This window comes from Idiotropiscis lumnitzeri, chromosome 12 (genome assembly GCF_059441095.1).
Source record: "Idiotropiscis lumnitzeri isolate Australia: NSW breed Sydney's pygmy pipehorse chromosome 12, RoL_Ilum_1.0, whole genome shotgun sequence".
NCBI classification, from domain to species: Eukaryota; Metazoa; Chordata; class Actinopteri; order Syngnathiformes; family Syngnathidae; genus Idiotropiscis; species Idiotropiscis lumnitzeri.
The window spans coordinates 7,575,819-7,589,804 of record NC_142402.1 but is presented as its reverse complement, the minus strand read 5'-3'; the positions used below and the strand labels follow the sequence as shown (position 1 = coordinate 7,589,804).

Here is a 13,986-nt window from a genome sequence, read left to right as displayed (position 1 = left end):
GCACTTCCCCAAGTGTCAAGCTGCGGGTGAAAACTTTAAACCACATACCTGAACAAGAGTTCAACGAGACAAAAGAATTTAGTAAAACTGTGAAATCTTTGGTAAATGGTTTAATGTTTATCATGATAAATGCATTTGTAAAATACAGATCAATATGCAGGGGGGGGATCCAAAGTGATTGAAACTCAATTTTTGTGTTTATATAATCCAATGTTGTTGTTTCCCCCAGCATGTGAAAAAAATACAACTTCAAACCGTAAATGGTCAAGAGGTAATCCTTATTCTTTTATTTATTTCAATAAGGAGTGTCATCCCTAAAAGGGGAATTATATATACCCCCAAAGACAGAGGTTTTCGTGAAGGTATATACTTGTACTATGTATGTATATATATATATATATATATATATATATATATATATATATGCATATATAGATAGATAGATAGATAAATAGATATATAGATAGATAGATAAATGCAGTAGAATCAGTCTATCAATATCAAAAGTAAACACTGAGCACAGCTAATATTTTGTCTTTGTGAGACAACCCCAGGTAAAGAACAACTGAAGCAACACGGTAAAACATCCACAGAAACAAAAACATCCAACTCTTGTCGACAATTTAGACAAGAACCTTCATTGAATGCTCTGTGAAAGTTCATCTGTGTTCTAGGAATGTTCTATATCAAGGTTGTCTATGATCAAAAAAAATAAATACACTATTAGTGGTTTGTTATCTTCATGCTGTACTCCAACACAGATTCATATCGTTGAGTTTTGGACGCCCAGGAAGCTGGAATTCCCTCCAACCCAAGCTGGAAGAATAAAAACAAATAATCGTATTTAAAGACCATGTAAAATTATTTTTCATTACTTTTTGCTAAATACATTAAATGTGTTTGAAAGCAAGTGGTGAAAAAATGCAAGGACAAAGAACAATTCCACACTGAATTGATGAGATACTGTACAGCCACAAATTATTTTTCAACTCTTCAGCTAACCGGAATCTTGGGGCCGTGGCTAAAACGGGCGCAGTGACGCACTTGGATTCCTGACATGAGTTTGGGGCTCCTCCACATTACAAGTATTAAGCGCCGTCATTTCATCAGTGGCTATCTGTCGCAATTGACAACAGTCTTCTTTGTTGTGTATCAAATTTCGAAGACGTTTTTTTTCACTTTAGAGGGTCTTAAATAAGTAATTAGGCATACAATACTAGTATTCACATATGTGGTGTATATTTGTGGCGAACATTTATAGTAACAGATGTGAAATACTTCTTAAATGCATAATCAATGAATAATTTGTCGTACCTGAGCACCAAGACAAGCACCAATAAAAGAGCCTCTGCTACAGGTGCATCCCCCACAGCGCATAGTTTCTCTAATAGCCTGCTCATAGTTCTTGGCTGTCAGGACTCCATGCAATGCTGCTTGGAACGCACCTGGCAAACCTGAAGGAAGGAAATCCCAAGTAGCATTTGTTGATGAGATAACAACTACAGCTTCAACTCTGCCTTTTAATTGATATTTGCCAGTTCAAAGGAAGGCATGTAAAAGAGAATTGATACCTCAGGTGTTAGGGAAGATAGCTGGAATAAGCTCCTGGGGAGTTTTGGATAAATTTTCCTTCACCTGATGAATATGCCCTGAAATTAGACCAATAAAAATAACCACCCATTTATCAAATTTGACATGTTATTCAATCTTCAGAATGAGATTTGCTCAAAGAAGTCAGTAACTCTGACTCAGTGCCACAACAATATAGCATACATACCAATGACCGCTCTGTCCAAATCCTGTGGTTGCTTTCTGTTTGGGTCTTTGAGTTGACCAAGAACGGCCTCAAGGGCTTTCGGATCAGGACCATTTAGGATGAAATGCTCCAAGAACCTGAAGAAAACACGACAATGAATTTGTTTATTGAAATGTTACTCTTGTATCATTACATTCATTCAGCCATTTTGACAACACTGTCAACATTTCATAACCTGCCTGGCATTTTGGTACCTCTGCAAAACCGGAAGGTGAAACCCATTGCCATGAAACTTTGTGAATAGTTGACTGATGTGCATGCAATGACACATTCATTATATATTTAATCTGAATAAAAACAGACATGGGATTTTTCTTTTCCCTTAAATTTGCTGTCAGAATTTAAAATATACAACTTAAAAGATTCAATCTTGGGGTCTCAGGAAACAATATTTCTAAGAATATTTTGACTCACCTTTGGTTGAAGTCTTGTGATTTTTTTTGTATAATTTTTTTAATATACATTTTTTATTTGATAGACATTTGTTAATATGTAATTATTTTTAGAATTTTTTTTTACATTATTTGCATATAAAAGGAACAGTAAACCAGTATAAGAATGTAGAAAAGTTAACACATATAACAGAGACTTATTAATTAGATAAAAATACTTTTCCATATTAAAATTCATTTTTGTTTATTCATATGTAAATGAGAATTTATTGAGATTATGAATTTGGTGTTTTCATGAGTTATGAACTACTACAGTTTAAGGCAAACCGAGAACTTGGGGTGAGAGATGCTAACATGCATGTTCTTGGAGTGTGGCTGGAAGCCAGAAAACCTGGAAAGACACCAGCAGGGAAAGCCCATTATTCTACAAACAACATTTTACGCTATTATGCGCTGCAAATTACTGGGAACTAGCTCAAGCACTATAGAAAATAGATGAATGGACATGTAATTATGCACGACATTATCTCTATTGACATTTTTTTAGGTTTACGCACTCTTGACTGCCATTCAAGTATCATTTAAATTAATAACGAGATGTATTAGCTTCATCGTTTGACTACTACTGTACATTTATCACCATGAATCTAACCTGAGTCAGGCAGGAGTCATTCACCGGCAAATCCTTTTTTTTTCATTGTGAAGTAGCAGCAGAAAATATAAACTGACCTGGCAGCTGCTAAAGTCTCTGCCACACACGCATCATTGTTTTGTGTGACTCGGACGGCCTGCTCAACCTTATCCAACATGTCGGGCTTCCCTGCGTAAAAAGCCACGATGGGAGCCAGTTTCGCTATTCCATCAATTTGGCAGTCAGTCTCGCAACCTGTAGATAATACAATATTTTGGTAAGTTGTTTCTCTTCACTCATTCATTCATCTTCATCATGTCATCACATATGTTAAGGATGTTTCTATCAAAACAAGCCTGAACAAATGAATCAACCAGCCAAGATTGTCTGTCATTTACGCGCGGGGCAGCCCTCAAACTCCGAGGCGAAGCCAGCGTGTTCGACTGCACACATGGTTTTTATTTGCATCAGCATAAGCAATTTGAATATGCAATACAGAATGGGAAACTTGACATTTGACTCCATCACACTCTTCCAGCCTATTCTAATGGTTTCAGATTACAAGACATCTTTTGGTGTATGGTGTATTTTCACAAGGCCTGACACATACAAGTTATCTTTCTGGCCATGACGATATTGTTGCTTTAGAGATACCAAGCCTTGTGCTGAACCTCCCTAATTCATAAGTTACGGCCTTAGAAGCGAGTGAGTCTCACTTTATCTGCTAAGGGTCAGCCATTTGAACAGGGGTCATCAACGCCCCAAGGGAGGTGTTTACAGAAAAGGGTTCTGGCGTTGGGGAGTCACATTCGCGAGGAGGCCGTACCTGGCACCCGTAGCTGTCCAATTTGAGGCCAGAAAGATACGAATGCATGTGCAACAAAGGGGGCCTGTAAGATTAGTTTTAGTTTGAAACTTGATAAGATGACAAACTAAACAACAAAACTAACAGATGAACATACAAACTTAAATTTCTTTAACAACATATCAAACTGAGAGCTAGAGCATATTTTACCTGTCTCCTCTTTGTTGGAATCCATATTCTTCAGGAAGCTTTTTAGACTACCGTGTCGCCACGGTCCCTCGATGGGCAACTGGGGTCTTGGCCCTAAAAAAAAAAAATACAACTGTGAAACAGAAAATGCAAGAAGAAAAGTATTACATTCGTGAATCTTGTTGAATATGTTCTTACCGCCTCTCTGCCTGTAAGGATCATTGACAGGTGTGTCATACTCTGATCCCGGTCCAAAGAATTTCAATGTGCGCTGTTTCAGATCATCAACATTTAGACCTGATCATGGGGAGTCAACAAATCAGACTGAATTAAAAAAAATGTATTTCAAACCAGCGATCCATTACTATAGCACTTATCCTCTTTCGGGTTGCGGGTAACCTATCCCAGTCGACTTTGGGTTAGAATCAGAGATCACCCCTGAATTGGTCATCAACCAATTACAGGTCACTTATAGATTGACAAACAACCATTCACACTCACATTTTAATCTACATCATAAATAATCCTACTTAAAAATGTTAACAACAATACTAAAACAAACAGGGAAAATGTCTGGACTCCATTGATCGATTATGGTTGAAATTTTCATTTCCAAGCAAATATTGATTGGGATATACTGAATGTGGCTCAGTAACTGTTGAGAATTAGTAAACTGTGACATAAATATTTACCTTCACATTTAGACAAAGACTCGAGCAGGACATATGCTTGGTCCCCATAGCAGCTCTGTTGGCCCGTCTGCCTCCTGTAGAAGGGGTTCGCTGATTCTGAGCGGAATTCCGGATTTGGCTCTTGAGCCAGGATCTCTTGCAGCTTCTGGAGGTCATAGACCCAGTGAAGAGGCTGCCCTGTGAGTTATAAGTCATCAACAGGGTAAAAATAAGGTTTTACCAAAATTTATATCCATGGTATTTCCAATTGATACAAAGAATTGACAGATTCTAAGAGTCATGATTTTCTTTACACGAGGACACACTTGCTGATTATAAAATTAGGTGCACCTTGTAATGCAGGGGTTCTTAAATCTTCAGGGTCAAGAAACATACATTTTTATAATGACCCCTCACAATAATTAAATATTAAATATAGTATAACTAATTTGAGTAAACATCAATGATTGCATGTTTAAACACTTCGGTTTAAATATTTAGATTTTCTCAGTTTATCCAGAATGGGTTTATCTTCAGCCATCGTCTGTGGTGACAAATTTTGCACACTCGTGCGGGGATGACAGACTTATGCAGTCATGTCAGAGCATTTTATTGGCACAAAGTTAAGGAAGGAAAGAGTAATTGATTGAGAATGATTGCTTTATTGGCACTTAGGTCCCTCTTTGTAGGTATGCAGTTCTGTTATGTTTTGTTTTTTAATCATAGGATAAATTGATGTATTTAAAAAAAAAATCTTCTGCACCCCCGAGAATGGTTTCTCAAACATTCTAATGAAATGGAGAACAAGAAGTGAAGTTTGTTTGCAAGGGTATATCGTGCACTGCTCCAAAATGGGCGACTTTACTCATGTTTTCCTTTGGTTGTGCTTATTTTAATTGGTGTAATGACGGTGTTTTTTTACTAACATATTGGTAACGCTGACACACCAACACAGAAAGACGTACAGACATTTAGATATTTTTGGAGTCACTAATAATATGAATCCACAACTATAGCCTTTATTTGTTAATGTGTAAATGCTCATTACCTGCAGCATCTGCAACTGCTGATCCCACAATAGCGCCTATTGCTCTGTTAGCCAGAGCTGCCATCTGTGGAACAAGTTATGACATTACTCTTAGTATGTAATACTATACTGCTTAATTATTGTAACAAAAACACTGAGTCTTCGATACTTCGCTTTTTTTTGCTTCCATTTTAGCATTGATACTAGCGACTCGTTTGCGTTGTTTTTGAACTTTTATTGTTAGAAAAAGTGATTTAGTCACTTTAGACAAGCTTCTTACCTTCGACTAATTTCGTAGTGATATTCAGTCCTGCACATTCGCCATAACCGGATACAAAATAACACAAGAAGTGGCCAAATGGTTAGTTAGCGCCCCACATAGGAAAGCAACTGTAACGTACTGTGGCCTATCACTGCTGAAATCTGATCAAAGCAAATTATTTTATATTAGAAAAAAACAAAAATGTCACAAAAATGCATTCGATATTTTTTGCCAGGTTTTCTAGCAAAAGTGGTGGTAAACCATCATATAAATTGATTTGTTTACCTCAACCATTACTGGTCAACGTTTTATGAGATATCTTAATTGTTAAATATATTTAGCTGTTTTTGGCTTAGTCCTGTTACAGATAAAAGAGCATCTGTAAAATAACTGTCTAAAAATATTACTGAATAAATTATTTTCTATTAAATTTCAATTTAATTTAAATAGCAATTTTAGTTTTAGTTTTAGTTTTGCTGAAATAAGGACACACGTTGGTCCATGTGTCTATACAGTACTTTCTCACCATTAGTATTGTTATTGTTGTTATTGGCTTGCTAGATATTGGATTACATTCAATAGTGATGAGGATTAACGTTCTTAGAATACAAAAAAAATGTATTTCGTCACTTACAGTGAAGTGGTTCATTTTTTCATAAAATAAATAGATAGATAGATAGATAGAAAGATAGATAGATAGATAGATAGATAGATAGATAGATAGATAGATAGATAGATAGATAGATAGATAGATGGAAAGATTTCACTCAATTGGTCCCCAAAAAAGTATTTATGCCAGCAATTGATAGAAGCATCCAGAACAAATGAATGATCTTCAGTTAGATGGCAGAGAGTGTATGATTGACATGTATCCACTTTTTGTGATATTTTTGATTGGTGGAGTGCTGTGAGAGTTTTCCAACTTAAAATGTATGCCATGGCGAAGTAAAGATTATGAAACACTGGCTTAAACTGTTCACATCTCCTTAGACCTTCTGATGGGCGGTCTCTTGCATTCAACTTGATTCCTTTCAACAATTTAGATCCTCAATATTCACATTACTCATTGATTGTGTCCATGTTTATGACCATATATTTGATAGGTTGCTGACCATATCAGCTTTCTAAGTATGTCATGAATGCAATCTACTAAAATGAAAAAAGCATCGCAGTCTTAGAGTTCACATTTCCCATCAGATATTTGCTTTTATTAAGTAAGTATTGTTCCAAATTAATATGGCTAATTTAACAAACAAAATACAGCCTGTACAGATTGCACATGCACTTAATGTTGTGACACGTTCATTAATCAAAGGCTTGTTGAAATTTACTTTCGCTGCTCTTCTTTCAAAAGCTCAGATTTGTCATTAGTAATGTCACGGTCGACGAATGAAACGGTCACCAATCCATTAGCTATCCTATTAAAACAGCTGATGACACATCGCTGATCTGCATATGAAGTGTCATCGCATCATAATGTTCAGCTTGTAGATGTGCAACAGCAGCTGCTGTGTAAATTATAAACTGTAAAGTAGCTACACTGTGCTATCTGGAGCATGTAATAGTATGATAGTCCACGTGCCTCCTTCTGGTGTCACTGCAAAATGTTCACAGTTACAGTGAATTAATTTGATTCTCCGTTATTAGTGACAACACACATTACTGGTTTAAGGTTACACGCGCACACGCATAGAGTACATCTTCCAACTGTTGCTTTCAAACTCAAACCGGTAATACTGTATGCTTACATATCTTGCCACAGATAAGAGCGGTGGGTCGTTTGCCGGCATTTATTTATAGTTGACTTCTTCCATTTCAATTTGTAAAGTAATATCACAGGTGACCATCTTAAGCATATGCTTCAAAGGGCACACAGAGGAAAAAAAATAAGTCCTCTGTCCCCAGTGAAAATCTCTTTTTGGGATTGTACTATGTTATACTAATGGGTTATTAGCAGGTGCGCCAACCTCTCCTCTTCCCTCCACTCATACAAGTCCCTAGGTGACCTAGTACAACATTTTAGACTCATGCAGGTGCCAACTGCAGCAAATAAGACACCAGCACTGCCTCCTGATACTTACTTCCCTGTACCTCATCCAGTATTTTTAGCTGGGATCCAATCCTACAACTTCACTTAATATGGCAAAACTGTGCTGTATCTCTGAATTTGTTTCATTTTCAGCACCAATTTGCACGCATGCACCATTTGCATGATTTGCCTCCACTATCGCCCGAGCCTTCATTTGTCCTCTCAACCAAATTTGACATGTATGAAACATATGCCTACACACAAAGCCGTCTCCCCAGCAACCATGCAGGCCCCCACCTCTTCTTACCCCACATAGACAGACACTAACACCAACTTAGCTCAGCCCCCGTTACACCCTGTGCCCCAATACCAGCGGCCCATGTGGGGTTTTTATTAAGGTGGATGTAGGAGTTGGTCTTGCTCTCTCCTGGGTGACGCGGATTGGAAAGGGTTCCTCATACTTAGACCGTGTACATTTTGAAACTGCCGATACATTTAATCCACTCCACAGAGGAGCCATGAAGTGGACCTGGGTGTTTGTGGCAGTTTTGCTGTCCTTTGTGGGCCTCTCACTGGGTAAAGACAGCTTGGATTTTCCCGAGTATGACGGCAAGGACAGAGTCCACGATCTCCACCTCAAGAACTATAAGTCTGTGATGAAGAAGTATGATGTCATGGTGGTGTACTACCATGACCATCCCGGATCCAGCCGCGTCGCCCAGAAACAGTTTGAGATCGAGGAGTTGTCCCTTGAGGTAAGTTAAGTTGGGAATGATTTGGAGCATGATGAGAATAGGATAGCATGTAAAATAAAGCAGAGGACATGTATTGTACAATCTTATTCAATAATGTTCATGCAAATATTATTGAAATAAATATAAAGCACTTAAGGGAGGTGAAATTGAAGGCAGGGATTCGGATGACGTGATATTACAAGGTGGGAAATATCTTCTGAGAAATTATTGGTGACGGCTTGAACATGTGTCACAAGCCAGTGGCGCGCTAACCATGTCGTCCACCTGAAGCAGAGATCTGAGCTGCGAGGACTTGTGCATGTCCAGTTTCAAATGTGCGTGCACTGATGCAGCTCCGTCACTCTTTTTGCCATTCCGTGGGCGGTCTGTCAACAGCCGACTCAAATGTTTCGTCACATTCCTAATAGATAAGCATGATATCATCACTCTGCTTAAAGTCTCTGCATACAGCAAGCACCTATCAAATAGTACCAAAGAGGATTTGTATTTTATTTTTGGACGTCTGTTGACTTTGAATATCATTTAAATGTCACAGTACTTTTGATCCTAAAACAACATTGTGGGAACAGTCGTGATATAACGTAGATAAATACTGCATGTATGTGAGAGCTGTGTGCTTTTAGAACTTACGCACATCGAGTTTTTTTTTTCCCCCTATAAAAATGGATCCTGAGTAAAATAGATAATGTAATAAGAAATAGGAAAGTAATATAGTATAGCCAAAATGCAGAGGCCGCACTCCTTTAGCATATCACTTCCTCCTGTCTCTGTATGGTGGCCGTCAGGTCTTAAGGCTGCAAGCCAGCGCTGGAGCTTCTGGCTCCAGTTGTGCCGGCTCAGCTCTGTGCTGTGATTGACACTTGCAATACTGTACTTGTCAGCGTATCTCGGTGCATTGAGCATCACTGCCAACTCACCAAAATAGTCCTTGAAGGTGGTGTGGCTCTTAAGATATATTTATCCCCAGCTGCTTTTGTGGTTGGTTGCGGACTACGAAGGTTTGTGTTTCTAAATATTTGTGTATTTATATTCACATTTAACTAATAAGGTTTTATTATTAGTAACAGGTAATGGCAAAGGGTCGAAATTTTAGAGATCAGATGCGCTGTGGGGTTTAAAATGTCATTAGTCTCACGAAGGTCCTCGCTCACTAACTTTGTGCACCTTGGGATGGAAATTTCAGTACATTTTAGCACTTATTGTATCGTTTGTGAAAAAGGAACAGTTTTGTTCCCTGCGTTACAAAGCTTTTATTCTACATGGTGGCATGCTAATAAGAGGTTTGCATGCTTGAGAATAGGGAATATATTATCATATTATATAATATATATTGTCCTGCCAACACAGTTATTTACTTCCTCTTTGGATTTCAGCGAATCTAATCTCAGTGATAACTGCATCATCCAATAGAAGCAATGTTATTAATATGGGATAAAATCAACTTTTTATAATTTTGTTGAGGTGGTGGTCCCCTGTTTTCACATTCAAGCAATGCAATCCCATGGCTTGGAACCTTAGAAACATTACCATTCAATATCAGGTTTATACATACATATATACATTTATATATGGCAAGTATATGTTCTGCTAAGCTGGCAAAAAACTCAACGTATTTTTCATTTCATTTTATTTTACTTAATTTAATTTACTTTGTGACAGCAAAAGGAGCTTCTCATTTGTCTTTGTGTTTTCATATTGGATGGCGGGTGCGCCAAACAAATTGGAACTGCCTCCTCGGCCCACTTCCTCAGTGCAGCCAACCGTGAATGTGACTATCCCATTGGTGAAAGTAACTGTCAGTCACGAGGTTCAAGTTTCATACAGATTTAGAAAGTGCATAAGCAGCGCACGGATAAAGAAGGCTTTTATGGTCATGAAACAACTAATGGAGAAAACTCTCCAAAAGAAGAACAAGACGATGTAAAAAATATTTTCCAGTTATAGTTATGTGGCCCTGTTAAGCACATAAATTGTCAAATGAGAATTACTATTTCAGTCTGTTTGTTTTACAGCTTGCAGCCCAGGTCCTCGACGAGTTTGATGATGAGGACATTGGTGTTGGTCTCATCGATGCAAAGATAGATAAGGCTTTAGCGAAGAAACTGGGTAAATGTTATCATGGTTATTATGCAAAATAAATACATCATTGTGATGTGAAAACTACCTTCATGATTTCGTGACAAAAAAAATAAAGAATGTTGGTCAGGTGAGGCCACACCTTAACCTTCTGTTTTGCTTCTGACCTCCCAGGCCTTGAAGAGTCAGACAGCGTCTTCATCTTCACAGACGACGAGGTCATCGAGTATGATGGCGAGCTTGCAGCTGACACTCTTGTGGAGTTCATCTTTGATGTTCGTGAGGATATAATCTCTCAGTTAATAGCTACCGATTTCTAGGAGGGGAAAAAGTCTCGTTGTGTACTCCTTCTTTTGTTTAAGACAGTCTCTTACGCTGCGTTTTTGCCTCTTTTCTCTCTCCTGCATGACTTCACGTTTCTTTCACAGCTTCTTGAAGATCCTGTGGAAATTATTGACAACAGTAGGGAACTGAAGGGCTTTGAGAACATCGAAGAGGACATCAAATTGGTGGGCTACTTTAAGAGTCACAAGTCAGAACGTAAGAATCTGTACTGTGATGGCATGAAAAAACATGCTGTGCTGTTGCTTTTCTCCCTCTCTGTAATTTAGTGCATTTGCTCAACTAATGATAAAGCAAAGACAAGATCACGCTCAACTTGGCTCCGCTAGTTTGATTTAAATGACGCTCTGCAATGAGGATGAAAAATGATGTTGAAAACAAGAAATGCATATTTGATTTGTACACATTTGCCAATTCACAAAGACTGCCTGTCAAATTTCAGATTTTGAAGCTTTTGCTGATGCTGCGGAGGAATTCCATCCTCACATCAAGTTTTATGCGACATTCAATGCCAAGGTGGGTCATTGCCAAACATTTTTTAAAAAGTAATTACATATATTATATTATTTTATATTATATTATATTATATTAGATTATAATATATTATATTATATTATATCATATCATATTATAAGAAATGTAAGCACAAAGAAATATTTAAAAAAAAAAAGATAATTTAAATAAAAAAAAAATGCAAATAAACCTGCAAAAAGAGGAAGTTTGCTCCCCCACCCATAAAATAGAAATAAATATGTTAAAAGAAATAATCAGCATGCAGGTGACTCTATGAGTATGCAGAGGTCCATTGTAATTGAGGAAACATGTTAATTTCCCCACATTTTATTTGCCCGTCCCTGTATTAGAATAAACGATAAAGAAAATGGATGGCTGGACAGACCTACTGAAAGAGCCTTGATTGAGACAGGGACGTTTGGTGTGAATGAGTGTTTTCAAAATAAAAATTATGAAAATAAAATTTAGGATACTTGACTTAAATGACTTTGGTCATCAATTCATTTTAGTACCTGATCCTTGTAGTGGTCAGATTTCCTCTCTTTTTTGTACTATGGTAAATAATTTCGTGCCTGTATCTAATTATTTGAACTATTGGCAACAGGTTGCCAAGGCTTTGGACCTCAAGATTAATGAGGTGGACTTCTATGAACCCTTTATGGATGATCCAGTCGTTATCCCAGGAAAACCTTATACTGAGGAAGAGCTGGTGAAATTCATTGAAGATAATGACAGGTGAGTCCAGTTTCTACGGGAAGTTGATTCATCCAGATTAAAATAAATAAATAAATAATACAATGGATTTTTTTTAAAGGCCTACTTTAAGGAAGCTGCAGCCGCACAACATGTACGAAATCTGGGTAAGAACTTTCCTGTCTTACAACAACAAAGATTTTTGTAAATGTTCGTATTTGAGTCAGTGAACATAAATGGACTTTTTGTATGTAATCTGTTTGTATTCTTTCCAAAGGATGACCATATTGACGGCGAACACATCGTTGCTTTTGCAGAGGAGTCTGATCCAGGTAAAAGAAAATCAAACTATATTTTAATTTAAACGAAATTGAACACATCTTGAAAGACAAGTAGGACAATGCTACGTTCTCGTAATTTTTGTGTTTTTTTGCTCTTCAGATGGCTTTGAGTTCTTGGAGATCCTGAAAGAAGTTGCAGAGGACAACACAGAACATCCTCACCTCAGTATTGTCTGGATCGATCCTGATGACTTCCCGTTGGTACGATTAGTTCTCCTGCAACATTAAACTGAACAATGACAGACAAATTCAATGGTGGAGGGTCAATTGCCACTCAATGTGCTCTTCACTATCACCCTGCCACTGACTTGCGACCAGCTTAGTCTTCCTTTTACTCCAAGTCAGCTGGGATAGGTGCCAGCCCTTGCTGTCATCGCAAATAATAAAAGTGGTCTCCAAAGTGAATGGAACATTCCGTTCCTTCTTTGCAGCTTGTGCCTCACTGGGAGAAGATTTTTGGAATCGACCTGTCCACCCCACAGATCGGTGTTGTGGAAGCAGATGATGTAAGTTGCTCCTTGACAAAGTGTGTGTATTGTTTCTGCTGATGTTTGGAAGCTATGAAAGGCGGGGGTGTGATCACTATTGACATGTTGCTCCACACCAGGCTGACAGCGTGTGGATGGACATGGACGATGGCGATGACGTGCCATCTGTGGATGAATTGGAGGACTGGATTGAGGACGTTCTGTCGGGAGAAATTGATCCTGATAATGATGATGATGATGATGACGATGATGATGATGATGATGATGACGATGATGATGACGATGATGACGATGATGATGATGATGATGATGACGACGACGACGATGATGATGATGACGATGATGATGATGATGACGACGACGACGATGACGACGACGACGACGATGATGATGACGACGATGATTATTAATAAATTAGGACATAATGGATCTAAATCTGACCAGTGCAGTTTAAAGTGCTAACATGAAGAGCAAGTACATCTTAATCATTTCTTTTCATCTCATATCTTCGTCATCTCAACTAAATTCCACTACTACTCCCCAATCTTTTGCCATGCACAATTCTTTCATGAATGTAACTTTGATGAAAAAAATAAAACTTTTGAATAGTACTGCTAGTACTTGTATATGATTAAGGTTGGTGTTCTACAAAGTACTGGAGGGTTGCAGAATTGTACTGGATCATATTTAATATAGGTTCACTCTTTTTCTTGTTTTCCTTGGTGCAAAAACGTCAAATCAAATCCAAAGGTGCTAGCAACTTTTAAAAGATGGGCGTTTATGTATCATCCGCATACTCTGCCAAATCATTGTAACACTGTACATCGATGGATGTTTTCTACGACAATGAAGTAAAACAACAGCCATATTTTATTTTTGTAACAAGAGAAAATACTTACTGTGAAGTCTTAAATAAATGACAGATTTGGACAGAAACACCAATGACTGTGTGTTTG

The 13,986-nt window shown here is 37.8% G+C and overlaps 2 protein-coding genes across 2 annotated transcripts; one reads left to right on the top strand and one right to left on the bottom strand.

Annotated features, from left to right (window-relative positions):
- Nucleotides 1-95: 95 nt before the first annotated feature.
- On the bottom strand, nt 96-5,915 carry LOC148325675 (crystallin J1A-like). Its single transcript, XM_088312071.1, has 10 exons — nt 5,812-5,915; nt 5,553-5,616; nt 4,526-4,702; nt 4,032-4,130; nt 3,855-3,947; nt 2,938-3,094; nt 1,778-1,893; nt 1,572-1,649; nt 1,315-1,454; nt 96-816 (listed from the first exon to the last, which is right to left on the bottom strand). The coding sequence occupies exons 2-10, from the start codon at nt 5,614-5,616 to the stop codon at nt 724-726; spliced, it is 1,017 nt and encodes a 338-aa protein (XP_088168197.1). The 5' UTR covers nt 5,812-5,915; the 3' UTR covers nt 96-723.
- A 2,349-nt stretch (nt 5,916-8,264) lies between these two features.
- casq1a (calsequestrin 1a) lies at nt 8,265-13,828 on the top strand. Its single transcript, XM_088312060.1, has 11 exons — nt 8,265-8,577; nt 10,590-10,683; nt 10,828-10,928; nt 11,082-11,193; nt 11,438-11,511; nt 12,113-12,243; nt 12,323-12,368; nt 12,479-12,533; nt 12,643-12,743; nt 12,974-13,048; nt 13,150-13,828. The coding sequence occupies exons 1-11, from the start codon at nt 8,341-8,343 to the stop codon at nt 13,438-13,440; spliced, it is 1,317 nt and encodes a 438-aa protein (XP_088168186.1). The 5' UTR covers nt 8,265-8,340; the 3' UTR covers nt 13,441-13,828.
- Nucleotides 13,829-13,986: the final 158 nt, after the last annotated feature.

Excerpts from the sequence above, each read along its gene's own strand:
- casq1a (XM_088312060.1), top strand. The coding sequence starts at position 8,341 with ATGAAGTGGACCTGGGTGTTTGTGGCAGTTTTGCTGTCCTTTGTGGGC. Across the intron at positions 11,512-12,112 it reads ATGCGACATTCAATGCCAAG|GTTGCCAAGGCTTTGGACCT; the intron begins GTGGGTCATTGC and ends TATTGGCAACAG. Across the intron at positions 12,369-12,478 it reads ACAACATGTACGAAATCTGG|GATGACCATATTGACGGCGA; the intron begins GTAAGAACTTTC and ends TTCTTTCCAAAG.